The sequence below is a fragment of the Megalobrama amblycephala genome, linkage group LG1 (genome assembly GCF_018812025.1).
Source record: "Megalobrama amblycephala isolate DHTTF-2021 linkage group LG1, ASM1881202v1, whole genome shotgun sequence".
NCBI lineage: Eukaryota > Metazoa > Chordata > Actinopteri > Cypriniformes > Xenocyprididae > Megalobrama > Megalobrama amblycephala.
In genome coordinates this window covers 63741569-63761415 of record NC_063044.1, presented here as the reverse complement: position 1 = coordinate 63761415, position 19847 = coordinate 63741569, and the positions used below count along the sequence as shown (strand labels likewise).

General features: G+C 35.9%; 1 protein-coding gene across 1 annotated transcript; it reads right to left on the bottom strand.

The window, feature by feature from the left end:
* Window positions 1-3029: 3029 nt before the first annotated feature.
* On the bottom strand, window positions 3030-15879 carry st8sia6 (ST8 alpha-N-acetyl-neuraminide alpha-2,8-sialyltransferase 6). The gene is made up of 7 exons (XM_048208978.1): window positions 15054-15879; window positions 8327-8398; window positions 7986-8066; window positions 7606-7750; window positions 7408-7520; window positions 7119-7211; window positions 3030-4330 (listed from the first exon to the last, which is right to left on the bottom strand). Exons 1-7 carry the CDS (start codon window positions 15137-15139, stop codon window positions 3850-3852), a joined length of 1071 nt encoding a protein of 356 aa, XP_048064935.1. The 5' UTR covers window positions 15140-15879; the 3' UTR covers window positions 3030-3849.
* Window positions 15880-19847: the final 3968 nt, after the last annotated feature.

Genomic DNA, 19847 nt, shown 5'->3' with positions numbered 1-19847 from the left:
AAAAAAGGAATCTAGAATTGGATACTTTGAAGTATATAAAGTAGGAAAAACTGAACAAAGCTATTGTTAATAACATGTAAAGAAAACAACAGAGAGCCTGAGGGGTCTCTGATGCCAGTGATGATTTTTTAAGTTATTTGATGCTTTCAATGCATATCTCCCATAATATAGAACTTGCGAGATCAGGCAGATTGTTTATTTCTAGTTAAAACTCTTTCTCTTTAATTAGATAAGTAACAAATTCTCCATCTGCCAAAAGCAGGGGATTCAGCCTCCAGGGCTTAAAGGATGAGTACAGGGCAGAGAAACTGAGTAAAAAAAGAAGAGGGGGCATGATCAGATATGACAATACTGTGATACGTACTTGTAATAAAAGGATATGAGACTCTTATCTACTAAGCAATAATCTGTGCGACTGTAGAAGTGGTGCACAGGAGGAAAAAGGAAAACACTGTGGAGAGGAAAATAAATCTCCAAGGGTCCAGCAACCCATATTGCTTACAGAAATTTTGAATGTTTAAAGGTGTACAACTTTGGTTGAGGACCTGTCCAAAGATGTGTTCAAAACAATTAAAATTCCCACCTATAATTCATGCGTAATCTTCAAGAGGGGGAATAGTTGCAAAGACTTTACTGAAAAAAAAAATCAGAATCATCAAAATTCGGAGCATGTTAACAAAAATGGCTTGCCTTCCAAAAAGGCAACCTGTGACAATCACATAACAGCTGGAGGTGTCACTGATGACCTCTTCACTAGTGAAATGTCTTTCCTAATGAGAATAGCCCACCCCTGTCTTTCGCGTTGAAAATTGAATGAAACACCCGTCCTCCCCAACCCCACCTAAGTCTAATTACATCCCAAATAAGTGTGAGTTTCTTGCAAGAACGCAATACGTTTAACTGACATAAATGAGAGAAAATCCCATTTCTCTTTATGACATTATTCATGTCTTTTATGTTCCAAGTCGGATTTATTAGGCTTGGACGTGTAATCAGAAAATAAAGTGTTCACATACCTACAGAACTATGTACTGAACATAAACAACATAAGTGCATTGACCCAGATTAATGTAAACTAAAAACATAAAGGACCAACAAGCCGTAGAAATACCCACAACCACCTCCACCTCCCCCCTCCACTTCCATAAACCACCCACTCCCACCAGGGAGCTTTTAAAGGCCTACTTTGGGCTTTCAATAAAACTTGGCTGCCTCTACAGTAGAAATGCAAAGGGAAAAAAACATAAGTCCTGGAGGGATAAAACATCAAATGAAGATCTGATTAAGGTGACCAAAATGTTACCACTTTCCTCCCACCTAAAATTGTCTCAGATGGGCTGAACATGTCACCAGAATGCCCCCCTCCCACATACCCAATACAATTCTGCATAGTGTGCTCAAGGAGGGTGCCCACACTGCTGGAAGGCCCAAGCTGAGGTATAAAGATGCCCTGAAACGAGATCTGGTAGATTTCAGCATACCTGGACCAAGGCAGTGCAAAACCAAGCTGAATGGAGGGCTGATCTATACAGAGGAAAGGCCATCAAGACCATGCCAACAACCTCCAGCGGATAAAAGAACATCGCCTGGTATCCAACCAATAAACATTAACTATGCTAGCCAATGTATGTCTATGGCCTATTGTCAGCTGCATTGTTGCTGATGACAGAAGCATGGCAGAATTTTGTAAGCCATAGCTTTGAGTGACAAACAGGATCACTGGAAAAATGGGCTTTTAATAAAACTTGGCTGCCCATGCAGTGGAAACATGGGGGGGGGGGAAAATTGAAATCGGTGCTACCTGACTAAAGAAAACAGCTTTTGCCAAATAGATAGGAAAACTTCAACAACCATAATGCACTGGGCATGTTGCCATCCAAGGCCACTCCCACCAGTCTGCTATGGATACACTTGGAGTCAAATATCACCTTGCTTTAGTAGGAAATACTTCTTAGCAAACTTTTAATCAAAATGGTGTTGACTTGTATAGGCTTTATGCTGAACACATGAACAGGAAAACAAGTCTCATTGTATCAGCTTGTCTGAGAAAGTGTTAACAGCAGTATTAACAGACAGCAACATCGATGGACTTTTAAGGTAATTAGCTATCCGAGCTAGTTCTTTTTATTGAGTGTGTTTTATTCAATTTAAATATCTAAATGTTACTGAAAAGAAGAAAAACTTTCAGATATCAATCTACATATGTTGTGGACATCGGTTCATCTTTGTTCGGTCATTTGAAGGTATCTTGAGTAGAGCGGCTCTATAATTAACAAAGCACATAAAAAAGTCATGAACCAGAAGAGACTTGTTTTACAGAATACCGAAGTTTGATGCGCATAAAACTTACTGTTTTCACAAAAGCCCTGAGCAGTCAAAAGTCCGCCGGATGACCCTGACTTTTGACAGCTCAATAATAATAAACACCATAACAATACAAAGTGGGTTGAAAATCAGCGAAGTTAGTGTAACACAGGGGAAGACAGAAAAATGTGGATTTACTTTTGAAATGATATAAATTTAGCATGTGCAGGATAATGATGCATCAGTGATTATAGGAAATAAATGGAAAAATTTGCTAATTTAGTTTTTATACCACAAAAGAGGGGTAAGATGGCCCCAGCTCGCCCCCTATATTATATATAATGTATAAATTACTTTTGATATAATTCTGATTATTACCCGATGTTACCTTAAATTTTAGATTTAGATTTGTGAATTGGCTGACTGATAAAAAACAGTTTTGTAAACTATAATCTCACTAAAAAGTATGATTCATTCACAAATTGGACATTGCCACATCTCTCATGAATCCATCAAGAAGAGTTTTTAGTGAACAAGAAAAAATGTGGTCTGTAATTCACACAAACCTACTGGCTGAAATAAATCGGAAAGTTGAGGTTTAAAGGAAAGAAAATATGAAGGTGAGTAAAAAAAAAGATACTTTTCATTTTATGCAAACAATCCATTTAATTACTGATGGTTTATTTTTGAATTTGTCACTTAAATAATTCATAGAAACAGAGAAATCTTATGTCATTATTTGCATTTGATCTTGATTTTGAAAAATTCAAAGCAAATATTTTTTATTTACATTAGCGATTGCCGTGAGAGTAATTTCATAATCAGATAGGGCATTCAGAATTGGCACATTGAAATTTGCCACTATTTTCAGCTTTTACTCCAGCTCTTGTTTTTTACTCTGAGTTACACTAACCACATTCATGCTTATTATTGTTTCACACTGTGAATGCGACATCATGCTTCCAAACATCCGGACATTTCTACCGATCTCTTAGCTGAGATCTGAGTCCTGGAATCAAAGTCTAGAGTTTTAATTCAATGCTGCTTTCACAGCTATTTCTGCACACCTGATATCAAATTCACATTCACTGCTAAAAAAATGCTAAAGAGGACAGACTGGCACTTGTGATGAATGCAGCAAAGCTGGAGAAGCACCAGTAGCGAGCACATTAAAGGCTGGCTAAGGCAAGACCACTTAAGGAGTGTTTAGGGGTGCTGCTCTGGGAGTCATTTTCCTAATTCAGTTCTTTCACAGTATACCAAGGCTAAAATCAATACATTCTTTTCAGCTATTTCTGTGTGCAAGATTATCACAAAGTAACACAAAAAAAAAGTTTGTTGTGAATGTTCATGGCTTCTTCTTTGAGCAAATCTGCACAGCATTATAAGCAAAATAGATTTAGTGCACTTTCACATTCACAGCTGTGTCTTTCCAGACATGATCCAGGTGGCCTGTTGCAGTTCTTAATCAAGTGGAGAAGTATTCTGTAGGTGTGTACAGTACATACACCAACGTCCATTACAGGCAAGGCCTAGTCTTGTGTTTTACCTGTGTGTGGGTTGACACTCCCCCAGGTGTATGCGAACCACACCTTGCTTGTGGAGTTTAAATAAATGTTCGAACTCAGTCGGCATAGAATGCACATTCTTCTTGCTCTCCCGATCATCATAGTAATGATTGGTGATCCGTCGTTTGTCACCTGGATGTATACCGAAAGGCCAAAAACCATACAAATGGACATTAGCACAGATTTCTAGTGCTAGGCTGGCCATGATAAGTCCTGTGCTGGGACGAACCGAGTTAAGGCCTCGCCCACGCCAAAACTCGGACAACCTTCTCATATATTCTGGATTCAGGAAAACAGGCAGCGGGCCATTGTTGCCAAAGTCCTCCAGTGTGTAAAAGGCACGCAGGGATACAGGCGTGTTGTGACCATAGGAGAATGCTGGCAGCAGCAATAAGGCTTGTCCATAAGGACGAAGGCTTTCCACAAATGGACGACGGCGCTCCATCAGACCACTGAACCTGTAACAGATGAGGATAAAATAAGCCTGAGTGTGTTTCACTTAAATATTCCTCTCAATAATTCTGCTCCTATTAACAAAACTTTTAGTACTTTTAAGGAATAAATATTTGTAAAAAAATTATAAAATAATGTCAATGATAGGCCTAAATGTATTTTAAATTATTCTTGCAAAATGTGTGTTTACAGAGTTTTTAATTACTTTCTTTTACTTTAATTACTTTCTCTCTTTTTAATCACTTGTCTTTTTAGAGGCAGCATAAATGTATTCTGATAATTGGCCTTAAAGGGTTAGTTCACCCAAAAATGCAAAAAATGTCATTAATTACTCACCCTCATGTCGTTCTACACCTGTAAGACGTTCGTTCATCTTCAGAACACAAATTAAGATATTTTTTATTAAATCCGATGGCTCAGTGAGGCCTGCATTGAGAGCAAAGCCATTGAAACTCTCAAGATCCATAAAGGTACTAAAAACATATTTAATACAGTTCATGCAAGTTCAGTGGTTCTACCTTAATATTTTAAAGTGATGAGAATACTTTATGTCCGCCAAAAAAACAAAACAACGACTTTTCAACAATACAGTGATGGGCCGAATTCAAAACACTGCTTTGGAGCTTTACGAATCGAATCAGTGATTCGGAGCGCCAAAGTCGTGTGATTTCATCAGTTTTGCCATTTGATAGGAGATCCAAATCACTGATTCAATTCGTAAAGCTCCGAAGCAGTGTTTTGAATTCGGCCCATCACTATATTGTTGAAAAGTCGTTATTTTGTTTTTCTTGTCGCTTTATAATATTAAGGTAGAACCACTGTAGAGGCCTCATGGAGCCATCGGATTTAATCAAAATATCTTAATTTGTGTTCCGAAGATGAACGAACGTCTTACAGGTGTAAAACGACATGAGGGTGAGTAATTAATGACAGAATTTTCATTTTTGGGTGAACTAACCCTTTAACTATATAGTACACAACCACATTAAACAAACAATCCCAGTGAAATATGTGGGCACCACATTGGTTTATCTGGGTTATATGAGCATCATCTGGGCATGGGGTCAAAGTGGGCACTTTGATGGGCTCAATGTGGGTGAATTAGGATGCCAATGTAGAGGGAAGTTACATTTAAAAAATAAAGCATAACAATATTGCGTTACTCGCTAAAAAAATAATTGCGTTAGTTCCTTTTTATGGAAAGTAATCTATTACATTACTTTTGCGGTACTTTTTCTCACCTGGGCTGGATTGTTTCACCTGGGTTGGTTGTTTGTTGTTTAATAATGAAAAAATAAAAATTCTGTTTTTGGCAAAAGTAAAGGCCCTTTCACACCAAAAGTGAAATGTCACAGGAGAAGAAAGTTCAACACTCTTACTTTAGCAATAAAAAGAAGGGGGAAAAGAAAAACAAATGTGATGTTTAACTAAAGTCATTTTTGCTCAGTATGGTTAAATTGGATCATCGAAGGTCAGCAGCAAAGACATTGGTTAATAAAGTGAGATTAACTACATAAAGTATATTTGTGTTATTTAACATATTTAATTATTGCAGGTATGCATAATTTTCTGAGTTTGCGTTTTGTTTTTATTCATTTTGAGGAATTCTGAATCTGTTTTTGTGCAAGTGAGATGAGTAAATGCATGTTCACATAGTCCAGAATTACAATGTGTACAAATTTTGTTGTCAATTTAAAAAAGTGTTACTTTACTCACTACTTGAATCTGAGCACAGACTCAGAGTAATCTGAGTAATATCTGTAATGCATTACCCCAACACTGTTTATTGGAGGGTCCTATATTTGAGTAATATGTGTAATAAGGGTCTTATCTAGCGAATCGATTGGTCATTTTAAAAAAAAATACAACCGTTTATGCTTTATAAACAAAATATCGCCTTGAACGTACTTTCCGCTTCCGCATTCTTCATAACGCTCCCTATTCAAGTTACGGACAAAAACGAAACTGGCGCCGTGTTCGTTCCGTAAGTTGAATAGGGAAGGCGTAGAACATTCAGCTTAAGCGTTGTGAAGAATGCGGAAGCGGAAAGTACGTTCAATGCGATATTTTGTTTATAAAGCATAAACGGTTGTATTTTTTCGAAAATGACCGATCGATTCACTAGATAAGACCCTTATTACTCGTCTGGTATCGTTTAAAGCCCTTGAAGCTGCACTGAAACTGTAATTTTGACCTTCAACCTGTTGGTAGCCATTGAAATCCACTGTAAGGAGAAAAATCCTGGAATGTTTTCCTCAAAAACCTTCATTTCTTCGACTGACGAAAGAAAGACATGAACATCTTGGATGACATGGGGCTGAGTAAATTTATCAGGAAAAGTGTATTTAAAAGTGGACTAATCCTTTAAGGAAGAAAACTGATTATTTGTGAAAACAAAACGACATCTTGTTTTTCACCAAATCCAGACCCTCAACCACAATGCCATGTCTGTTTTGTGGTTTTGTTTGAAGTTTATGCTTTCATGTCTTTTATTTTGTAAATGTAAATTTTATTTTTGTAAATTTATTTTCTGTTCTGTTTTTGTGATTGGTTTATTGTCTTGATTATTCACAGGTGTTTCCTGTTAGTCATTAGTCCTTGTGTATATAACCCTCATGTCCCCATTGTCTTGTCTAGCTTTGTTCTCTGTACCGCTGTTGGTGAGTTTACGCTTAGTACAAGTTTCTTATCAAGCCAATTCTTAGTTTTTTGGTTCACATTAATTTGGAATAAAGGTGCACATGGGTTCTTCACAACTTGCCTTCAGTGGACATTTATTACACATAGACTCACTTCTCATGGAGGATGCTGGGATTTGCAGTCACCAGGTTGGTTTTGTTGCCCACATCTTTCTCATATCTGTTATCCAGTGGTGGAAGGTTGCATCTAAAATGCAGAGGTGGACAGAGGTTAATTAACCCATTGTACTGATAGGAAATAAACGTTTTGTCCTACATCAAATATAGTGTTAAGGCTTGTAACTACATATAAGAGCTTAAAAACATGGATAATTATTGTTCCACCAACATTACAGGACTGATATGAATCTAGGCAATAGGTCATATGAGTTTATGATACAGACCTAATGACAAACTGAGCAGAATTAATTTCTTCTCCACAGCTGCTATTGGTCAAAATACCACCATTCCCCACCACAGCACATGACTCCCATGTAGCATTTCCAAAGGGCTGCTCCTATAAAAACAGACATACACAATGTTAACTGCAAAATCATCAGAGAAACCGTAATTCACCCTATGTTTGAATGCTTATACATTACCTTAGCCAAGATGTTGAACAGGGCTTTTGTCACCTGTACTGGCTTTCTCCTCTCTCCATCATAGATAACAATAGACCCCAATGGGGTGTTATTCTGTGTGACCACAGCCTTTGACACAGCATGGCATTTGTTACTCAGTAATGACCTGGAAGGAAGGCATAAAATCTAACCTTAAAGGAATAGATCCTTTGTTATTAATTTTCATTTTTAAGTGAACTGTGCCTTTAAGTAAGCATTTCTGTAGTGTATATGTCTACTAAAAAACTGGTTTAAATATGAACGATACCTTTACTTTCATCCCATAACAAAGCTTTGGCACAGATGTCTAAGTTTAAGCTTTATGAAAACAGCTCATGGTCTGATCTGGCCTATTGTTTTACCTGAATCTTTTAAAGTTTGCCTCATGTTTTTTCCATCTGTTAGAGTAGTTCCCCAGGGCTTTGGCAATGAATGCACTGTCTCTGAAAGAATTAAACACGCATTCAAATTGGTTTACAAATTCAGATGCAAATACAAATTCAGGTTTAATTAAGTTCCATAACAGAAATGAAAGATATGTAAACATGAACAGTCAATAAATATGAAATAAATTATAGAATAATATTAAAATAAAATGTATAAAACATGAAAGATCTCCTCTGAAGGTGTTTACTTTTGGTGTCTGTCATGTAGAAAGAAAAATGTGTTATGTGCTGTAATATAAGCAGGTTTGCATACTTACTTGCATCCCTTGCATTGCTGTGTTTCTGAGACTTTTTTAACAATCTTAGATGAAGGATTAGGGCTTACATTACTGCGAAGAGAAACAGATTTTCATGTTGTTACTTGCCATTTTTTGTAATTATTTGTGAAATTTACCAGCAATTTCTGAGTAAATTGTTTCAAAGTAAATCCTATACAAAACAAACAATATTTACTGCTCATTTATTATAATGACTAATTTAATTATCAGTATACAGCCAAGCAAAAAAAAAAAAGAAAAAGAAAACAAGTCCTCTGTTCATGATCGTTACAAACATAAGGCCTGTTTCTTTCCTTCCCTGTCTGTCTCTTACTATATATTTCTCCCTCTGTCTCCCTTGCTTTGTTTTTACTTTCTGTCCCTCCCTCCTTGTCTGTAACTCCCATTTCATCCACACCCACATTTTCTGTCTCCATTCTGCACTGTTTGCAAAATAGAGCCTGGCGTCTTTGAGGTAAACCTTCAATAAATAAACTACACTGATTAGACCTGGGAGAGTTATATATTCCTTTGGCGTAAAAGGTACCATATCGTTAATTTGTTTAAAGTACTCAATTTTTCAAAACAGGTGTTGTATTTAAAAAAAAAAAAAAAAAAAAAAAAAAAAAATGCTAGATATTGTTCCTCTGAGCAGTTCACATGGATCAAAACCAAAGGCCATATCTAAACTTCAAGCAGAGCTGATTTCCTGTAGTCAAGGAATCATACAAATAGCTTTGGAGATACAAAGCTTAAAATTATCATCATACTACTGAAAAACCACTGTGAGATTTTGAAGGCCACACAAGTGACCTTTGACCTAAACTCTGGGTAGAGTCTATATGTAGGTTTACTCTTAATGAGGCCCATGTAGCAATTTAAAGGGTTAGTTCACCCAAAAATGAAATCTGTCATTAATTACTCACCCTCATGTCGTTCCACACCCGTAAGACCTTCGTTCATCTTCAGAACACAAATTAAGATATTTTTGATGAAACCCGAGACAGAAACATAATCGCCACTTTCAATGTCCAGAAAGGTACTAAAGACATCGTTAAAACCGTCGACGTGACTGCAGTGGTTCAACCTTAATTTAATTTAATAAAGCGACAAGAATACTTCTGTGCACAAAAGCAAAACAAAAATAGCAACTTTATTCAACAATTTCTTTTCTTCCCTGTCATTATCCTTACGCAGGTGACGCAGTAAGCACAGTGAAGGACTTTCGTGTTGTTGTCCATGTTTATGTACGAATGCCGCCTCAGTATTGGCCAAAGCTGTGTGATGCTGACACAGGAGCCTGCCAATAATGACTGCGTTCTGACGTAGAGCCTATTCAACCTGGATATTGCTGAATAAAGTCATTATTGTTTTGTTTTTGGCACACAAAAAGTATTCTCGTCACTTCATAAAATTAAGGTTGAACCACTGCAGTCACGTCGACTGTTTTAATGATGTCTTTAGTACCGGTGATTATATGTTGCTGTCTATGGACGAGTCATATACCTCTCAAATTTCAACTAAAATATCTTAATTTGTGTTCTAAAGATGAACGAAGGTCTTACGGGTGTGGAACGATATGAGGGTGAGTAATAAATGACAGAAATTTTCATTTTTGGGTGAACTAACCCTTTAACATTAGAAAGTTACAGATGTGATTCACTATAATAATTATACTTACAGTAAATATTAAAGACTTAAGATTGTTTCTTGTAAATTAGTATCTAAATAGCAGAAGCTTAATTCACATTAGCTATGGTGGAGCACCCAGTGATTTTTGTGTCGCCGTGAAGTTCTCAGGGAGTTTAATCCCCCACATGCCTTGTTGTGATTAAAGGCTGCTGTTGCCAGTGAAACAGCACATAACAAGGGAAAGGTCACAGCCGAGACGGCAAACAACTAACGTTACTTAATTAATGCGGGGGCTTAACATTTGTATATTTCCTCTTGATTTCAGTAATGTACACAAAGAAAGTTATAAAGCATGATAAATAACTGGCTGTGAACATAATTTACAAATACAAATAGATAATACAACACTAGAAAACACATTTTAAAAAGTAATGTCAATTTGATTGTCAAATGTTGTCTGGTTCAGTATTGAAGCAGTAACCTGCAAATGTTACTTTAAGGAGCTATTTTTACCTGATCTAGCCATTAGTTCAATTTAGTGATGTTATTTATTTTTATTTGAATAAAAGCAAACCATTTCAGTGTTATCATATTAAGCATGTCGTTTTAGGTAGTTTACAGTGTCTGCTAAATATATTTGTATGTGTACTTTTATAATATTAGTCGTGTCGTATTCTGCAAGAAGAGAGTCTGTAATTATCACTGTAATTAAACTGCATGATATTGGTAACGTTGACACAGTAAATAATTCCATATAACACATTAACATATTTTGTTGACATTTCTGAATTCACAGTATCTTAATTTCCATCAATGAGTCAAGATTCATAATGCTCTAATCTAATGCAACCCTTGCATATGCAGGTTTGGTGCTCATTTTGTCACAACTGACTGAGAGCGAGAATGTAAACAAGACAAATACAAACATAACAACTGAAGGATGTCTCAGACATGCATAGCCACAACAAATGTGAAGAATGAGAAAAGAGATGCTTTAAATTAAGAAATATCCTGACGACTTTGAATTTCAGCATTATTATCCATAAACCCTGACAGGATGCAACAATAGTACATTGATATTAATACTGAAATGAAGTTCTCTATCTTTTTTTTTCAATGTAATCAATAAATGAAATGCAAGATGCCGGCAGGTAGTTGCCATGGACGGCAATGAATATATCTAAAAAAAAAAAAAAAAAGATTAACCAATCAGAATCATGTTTTTTAGTGAAATAGCCATGAAATAAATGTAATTTTGTTGTAATTAATCATTGTGCTTAATCTGAAGATTGTTATTCCCCTTTTACAATAGAATTCATTTGTTTAATCACTTTATGTTCTGTCACATGAAAGCAGATCTATATTGTAGCCCATATTCTATAAATCATCATGTATTTGTGGACTGATTTAGACTGATTTGTTTAGTTTCTTAAATGTTAATGGTCAGTTGGTGTTTAACCCTGTAAAGCCCACTGTTGCAGAATTACAACATCACTTTCAACAATTTTTAAAAAAGGCTTGCAAATGTTTTTTTCTCTCAAGACCACATTTACATAGTTAATGGGTTCTATTGTTTGTCCTCAGAATGCTATTGGATAGAATAAGTGTTTATAGGTCCGGTCATCTGGCCATGAAGTTACTCTACCTGCAGACTTTGCGTCAAGCTCATCTCCTTTTTTTACATGACTGGATTTGTCAAGATTCAAGTAAGTAAATTTCCTTGCATATTATTTTTTTTTTTTTTTTTTTTTTTTTTTTGTTTATTACAATGTCTAGAACACATATTTAGTTATTTTGGAAAACATTAATCAAATTTGATTTAGAGCTTGTTAAGTCCATGTTGTAATTCTACAACGTTGGGCCAGAGTGGTAGTCAAAAAAGTGTTGGCCAAGTAGCAGTTTATAGCATTAGGAGCTCAGAATGATTTTGGGGGGATGCCTTTTGCATTCTTCTGGGACAGGTGTGAATGGTCTTGAATATGAACCTGTAAGTGGGGGTATGCATGTGTTCCTTTAGTATGATAAGTAGAGAGCATAACATGCCAGCCAGACAGTATTGTTTGAATGTAGTAGTGGAATTTTGATTAGCATTTGCATTGAAATTATAATACCTTGATGGATAATATACTTAGATCTCTACCCTCAACACATGGTCTACCACCCTGTATTCTTTCAGTTTATCTACTACAATATAAGACCCATTTGTATTATTCACTTATTAATTTTTTTTTTTACTTTTTCCATTTCAGAATGCCAAGATGTCATCGGAATACCCCCCACTGGATGTACGCAACGACATGATTGCACATTTCCCAGTAAAGACGAAGAGAGGACGCTGTAGACACTGCAATAATGGATACACAAATACACCGTAGCAAGTGCAATGTTCGTATGTGCTTCTCAGATGAAAAGAACTGTTTTAGGGACTATCACTGTAAAACAGACTTCATTCAAACCACATTGAAAGTGATAGAAGAAAAAATTTAATAAATACAAATTTTTTCGATATTTTTATTAATAAATGCTTATTCATAAAAAATATGATTGTTGTGTGATTATTACTCATGATATACTGTTATGGTGCTATGTAAGCAATCAACCCTGCAAATGAATGCTTAAATGCTCTGTATCTGTTCAGACAAAGTGAATACAAATACAGAACTTCTGCTCCTATCGAGGCCCAACGTTGCAATATTACAACATTTCCCTAAAAACTAACTAAAACGTAAAAAATTTGAAAAATCTTTAATTTCTACATCAGAGGCCTCCTAAAACAATATCTGAGAGGTCAAAAAAAATTTTGCTTTTTTTTTTCTCTATATTTGGGTTTTACAGGGTTAAAAAGGTTATATTACAAAACAAATTATATTAAAAACTTGATGCATTCACATTGATACGAAAGGCATTTATCACATGATTATAATATACACTGCCTGGCCTAAAAAAAGGTCGCTGTTTGGATTTAAATAATCAAATACTTAAGAGTCTAGGATTGGATCATTATTGCTGTGATAATTATGTTTCTAGCATGTTATATGTTTGAGAACAGTTCTTTTAACGCTAATTGATGGAGTGTGTAGCTTTTCGTTTCTTAAACAACCATGTAGGAATCATGAAGAATCATTTTCACACATGAATTGGCACCAAAAATTGATGCACCTCTTGATAGAAATAACATCACAACATTTATTGCCATCAAGAGGTGCATCAATTTTTGGTCAAGATCTTGTATTGACAACACAAGAGGTGAGCACTCTGTAAAGTCTACTCCAGCACACCCCAAAGACATTCAATGAATTTAAGGTGCCAATTCATGTGTGAAAATGATTCTCCAAGCTCCTTCCCAACCATTCTTTCACAATTTGAGCCTGATGAATCTTGACATTGTCATCCTGGAATATGGCCATGATGTGTCTTCCTACATGATTGCTTAAGAAATTAAATTACACACTCCATCAGTTAAGGTTAAAAGATCTGTTCCCAAACATATAACATGCTAGAAACATAATAACAGCAATAATAATACTACATTATGCAATATATGAGTGAATATTATTTGACTATACAGTGCTCAGCGTAAATGAGTACACCCCCTTTGAAAAGTAACATTTTAAACAATATCTCAATGAACACAAAAACAATTTTCAAAATGTTGTTTAATATAACATCTGGTTAACTTATAACATGAAAGTAAGCTTAATAACATAACTTATATTACACATTTTTCAGTTTTACTCAAATTAGGGTGACGCAAAAATGAGTACACCCCACAACAAAAACTACACCTAGTACTTTGTATGGCCTTCGTGATTTTTAATGACAGCACCAAGTCTTCTATGCCATCTTGCATGCCGATTTTCTTCAACCCTTCTCATCAGAAGACGCTCTTGTCGAGGTGTTTACTTCCGTGGATGACCTGGACGTCTCTGTGAGATGGTTGCAGTTCCATCTTTTTAAAATTTTTGTACCACTTTTGCTACAATATTCTGACTGATAAGTAAAGCTTTGCTGATCTTCTTGTAGCCGTCACCTTTCTAGTGTAAAGAAATTATTTTCTTTCTCAGGTCTTGTGACATTTCTCTTCCATGTGGTGCCATTGCTGACAGCATGAAATAGGAAGTGGTTTTAACACCCTTTTATAGTCAGCTGTCTGCTGGACACCTGTGTAATGAATAATTCGACTCACCCGTGGTTGAATTCTTGTTAAATTAGACATTTGTAGTCTAAAATTTAGCTTTGCTCCAGAGACTTTCAGTGGGGTGTACTCATTTTTGCATCACCCTAATTTGAGTAAAACTGGAAATTTTGTTCTCTAAGTTATATTATTAACCTTACTTTCATGTTATAGGTTAAACAGGTGTTATATAAAACATAGTCTTGTCAACATTTTGGAAATTGTTTTTGTGTTCATTGAGATATTGTTTAAAATGTTACTTTTCAAAGGGGGTGTACTAGTTTACGCTGACCACTATATATATATATATATATATATATATATATATATATATATATATATATATATATATTTACACACACGTACATATACGTGTATATAAAGAGAGGAAGAGATGTCTCTGTCTGAAAGAATTAAGCTTTTTTTTTATCTATTTTCTTTAAAATGTAAAAACGTTTAATGACAATATAATCATTTGAATGTAAGAGATCAGTGTTCAGACAAAAAAAAATACAACTTTCAATTATTTACTAGTGTGAAATGTGATACGAAACTTTACTGAAACAAAGTAAACAATGAACATCTAAAGTCCATCTTTTAGACCTTTCAGGATTTTGAAACACTGAACCATTTTCCGAAATGTAAGAATCATCTACTTGCTTTGCTTCTATGAAAATTCCTCTGTAATGATGTAATATAGTCTTTCACTACTCCAGTGTCTGCAGGGAAACAGTTGTCTGACAGTGCAAAGATTAGAGAGGTTTTTACTTGCAAAAATGTTTTGTTAACTAACTTAACCGAAACAAAGACTTCATTTCGGTCTTGGTTGCCAGCAGACCATAACGATATGTTTTAACACTCGGGTCTTTTAAAGTTCAAATAGAAGGATACACACACAAAGGCTGAAATTGATATACTCACTTGTTAGAAAGGAATATCCAGAAGGCCACACTGCAGAAGGAGCACAGAAAGATGACAGGAAGGAGCCAGAGCATAAGAGTCTTCATAACGTGCTTCCACTCTCACACACGAGCTCGAGCTCGGGCTCAGGCGCACACATAGCCGCTGACATGCATGTGCTCTCGTAAACTCTCATTCAAATGCAGATGCTGCCGCTGCCAACGACTTCCTCTCTTGCTCTGCCGTCCTTTCCTTATTTTATTCCTGTGCCTGTTTCTTGACAACAGCACCCTTTTCTTTACTCTCTCTCTTTCTTTCTTTCTCTCAGACTGTTAATCTCTTCTCTCTCCCTCCCTCCTCTTAATTTAACTACCCCCTTTTTCTCCTTTTCTCTCTCTTTCTCTTTTCTCCACTGACAGGCCTGGCTTTTTATCACTTCTCTGCTACTTTGCTCATCCCTTAATCCATCAGCCTACTTTCTTCTCGTATATCTTCTTGGCTCACACAAGAACAAATTCCTCTGCTCCTTTTTGTCCGCTATGTTCCGTGTTGAGGCATCTTTCCTTTTTCCCCCATACTTCTCCAGCTCATCCTGTTTCCTCTCTGTACTTGTCTTAGAAGCTGCTCGGACTTCCCTTCCGTCTGTTTCCCTAGAAATCTGAAGCTGTTGCTTCTCCTGCTTTCTCAACCCCCTCCCCCTCTCGCTCACCCTGGGCAAAACTTGCTTGTCCGTCCCTCCCTATCTCACTCAAACACACACACAGACCGTTCACTCTCTCGTTCTCTCCCAGGGTAATACGAGTATCGAGTACAGAATTAGCCCGTGGCAGCACCTCATGACTGGGAGGAAGGGTTATGTGTGCTAGAGAAGGGTTTCCCCCTTCATTTCAGTAGCCAATGATGGTCAAAGAATGCAAAGTGTTTCAGCCAATCAAATGCTCGTCTGATGTGACCCCCTCAGCCACCCGTTTCTTCTGATAGTTTGAGAAAGAGAACATTCTGTGGAGCTAGTAGTTGTGAGTGAATACATGTGCTGTTTTCTGGTGAGTGAAACTGTATGAATTAAAAGGGATAGATCACCCATAAATTAAAACTGTGTCTTCCTTTACTCACCATCATGTCATTCCAAACATGTATTTTGAAGAACTTGTTTTTCATTCAGTGAAATTCAATAGGGTCCAAAACAACACTTGACCTCCTTGAATCATAAGTCTTCTGCAGTACAAAAAAGTCATACAGGTTTGGAATGATGGGAGAGCGAGTAAATTATGACCTTAAATGATGATGATTTTATCTTCTTTTTTTTATTATTATTATTATTGTTTATTTTATTCTTGGAGCAGTGTCTTTACACACAAAAACATCCCTGTGCAAGGACCTTAGGGTATGGATGTCGTAAATAAATCATCCTGAACTGAATCCTGATTGCTAAATTACTTAAAGGGATAGTTCACCCAAAAATGAAAATGATCCCATGATTTACTCACCCTCAAGCCACAGGTGTATAGGACTTTCTTCTTTCAGACGAACACAGTCGGAGATATATTTAAAAATATCCTTAGTCCTCCACGGTTTATAATGGTTGTGAGGGCCACACACTGTAAAAAGTAATATGTTATATCTACTCAATAACATTGTAGTAACAGATTACTATTATTATTATTAAGTGATTTTCAACAAATAAGAATTGAGTAGGAATTAAATTAATTCCTTTAAAAGTCTTTAAAAAGTTTACGTAAAATTTAAACAAAAATATCTGAATAACAGACAGACGTCAAAGATGAATTAAAAACTCTTTATTTTTTATTGCCAACATTAAAGACACTTGATGATAACGAGCAGAATCACTGAAGGAAGAGAAACACAAGAACTACAACTGACTTCAGCCACCGCCTCAGAAGAAATCAACTGAAAAGACAATAAATCTCTCATCACAAACCTTACTGGCTTTATTTCTGTCATTTGTCTACAGTTCTTTTTGAGAATTAACAGAGGTTTAGATGTTAATGTTTTATTGAAAACATTTGGTTACCATTGTGGTGATCAGTGTTTCCTTTAGTTGGGCAGTTTGGCTTTGCTTTTTGTGTCAGTTTTGTAACAGTGTTTATTAAAGCACATAATTCATTGCAAAAGAAACCATGAACAGAAATGAGCAGATGAAAAAGTTTTAACAATCTTAAAGAAAAATTATTAACTAATCTCATAACTGACCAAAAGTATATTATTGATATTGATATTAATAGATGTTCACTAACAAAATTTTGCGGGCTCAGATCAGACATTCTTAATTTTCTTTTTTCAATACACTGTACGTTTTTTTTCCTTTAAAATACACAGACATACAGAATCAACATATTAATCTCAACAATGGTGACATACTTCATGGTGCAATGCATCCTGCATATCCACCATAGTACAAAACTCATGACTCCCAGCATACATTGCGGCATTGAAGTATGTCAACATTGTTGAGATTCATATGTTGGTTCTGTATGTCTGTGTATTTTAAAGAAAAAAAGATTAGTCAATTTTTCTTTAAGATTGTTAACTTTTCCATCTGCTCGTTTCTGTTCATGGTTTCTTGTGCAACAAATTATGTGCTTAAATAAACACTGTTACAAAAACCACAAACTGACACAAAAAGCAAAGCCAAACTGCCCAACTAAAGGAAACACTAATCACCGCAATGGTAACCAAATATTTTCAATATAACATCTAAACCTCTGTTAATTCTCAAAGATCTGTAGACAAATGACAGAAATAAAGCCAGTAAGGTTTGTGATGAGAGAGATTTAAAGGATTAGTCCACTTTTTTTAAATAATCTTTTCCTTATAATTTACTCACCCCCATGTCATCCAAGATGTTCATGTCTTTCTTTCGTCAGTGGAAAAGAAATTAAGGTTTTTGATTAAACATTCCAGGATTATTCTCCTTATAGTGGACTTCAATGGCCTCCAGACGGTTGAAGGTCAAAAGTACAGTTTCAGTGCAGCTTCAAAGGGCTTTAAACGATACCAGACGAGAAATAAGGATCTTATCTAGCGAAACAATCAGTCAATTTTGAAAAAAATACAACTGTTTATGCTTTATAAACACAAAATATCGCCTTGAACGTACTTCCGCTTTCAGCATTCTTCAAAACGCTTATGCTGAATGTCCTACGCCTTCCCTATTCTACTTACGGAAAACACCCCCCCCCCCCCCCCCCCCCCCCAATAATAAATAATCCTCCCAACCCCCTGAGATGGGGAGATATGGGGATTTAATATGGACAAACCCAGCAGGTTGGGTTAAAGGGCACCTATTATGCCCTCTTTCACAAGATGTAATATAAGTCTGTGGTCTGGTCAAGTTTCGGCTTAAAATACCCCACAAATTTGCCCCTATTTGGGGGTGAGCAAAAACATGCCTTTTACTATATTACTATATTGCTGGCTAAAAAAATAAATCCAAAATTGGTTGAAAAAAATGACTGGGTGAAAACAAGCCAATCCCTGGGTTTGTCCATATTTAACCCAGCATTTTTTAGAGTGTATGAAAGAAGTTAGTCATATACAACTAGGATAGCTTGAGGGTGAGTAAATCATGAGATAATTTTCATTTTTGGGTGAACTATCCCTTAATGAAGCATCGAGAATGAATATAAAGAAACTTCTTTATAGTCTGAGCCACAGTGTCTTTCCTTCCATCACTCTATTCTTAAATTGTATGCAAGCGCTGAAGAAAATCTCATGACGCACTGTGAGACACTACTGCACTTCCTAATGTGATCCTGACTGATGATAAAAAAGAAAACAAATCATTGTACAGCACAAAAATTCTACTGCACCATATCTTACTGAAGTTGAGTAGATGACATTTTAACTTCTCTGACATTGGACATTTAAAACTTATCTAAATCTAAAACTATTTTCTTGTATAGTTTCTACATGCTGTCTTAATTATAAATATTGTTTTTATTCTACATATATTTCAAATACTTGTCATTCAAATGCTTTATCATTTAAAGGGATAGTTCACCCAAAAATGAAAATTTGATGTTTATCTGCTTACCCCCAGAGCATCCAAGATGTAGGTGAATTTGTTTCTTCAGTAGAACACAAATGATGATTTTTAACTCCAACCGTTGCGTCTGTCAGTCAAATAATGCTAGTGGATGGGAACTTCTACTATAAGAGTAAATAAAACTTGCTTAGACAAGTCCAAATTAAACCCTGCAGCTCGTGACGGCACATTGAGACACGAAACGATCACACGAAACGATCGGTTTGTGCGAGAAACCGAACAGTATTTATATCATTTTTACCTCTAATACACCACTATGTCCAACGGCATTCATCACTCGATTCGTTTGGTCTGATCGCGCTCTGACAGCGGCAGTGATGTCTCACGCATATACTTCAATGAGAGCGAGACATCACTGCCGCTGTCAGAGCACGATCAGACCAAACGAATCGAGTGACGAATGACATCAATGTGTAGTCATGAGCTGCAGGGTTTAATTTGGATTTGTCTGGGCATGTTTTTTTTACTCTTATAGATGAAGATCCCATTGCCATGCATTATACGAATGACAGATCACAACAGTTGGAGTTAAAAATCATCATTTGTGTTCTACTGAAGAAACAACGTCACCCACATCTTAGATGCTCTGGGGGTAAGCAGATAAACATCAAATTTTCATTTTTTGGGTGAACTATCCCTTTAAGTACATATAAATGTAACCTAAAATCTTAATGTTAATCTTGACATAGTCTCATTGTGATTTCAAATAATGTTCCTATTATGTGAAACATCACTAAATATTTTATGTG

What these genes read in the sequence shown, in the direction of transcription:
- st8sia6 (XM_048208978.1), bottom strand. Translation starts at nt 15,139, where the DNA reads ATGAAGACTCTTATGCTCTGGCTCCTTCCTGTCATCTTTCTGTGCTCC. An exon ending in TGGATATTCCTTTCTAACAA is followed by an intron (nt 8,399 to 15,053) that starts GTGAGTATATCA and finishes TTCTCTTCGCAG; the next exon opens with TAATGTAAGCCCTAATCCTT. An exon ending in TGTTCAACATCTTGGCTAAG is followed by an intron (nt 7,521 to 7,605) that starts GTAATGTATAAG and finishes CTGTTTTTATAG; the next exon opens with GAGCAGCCCTTTGGAAATGC.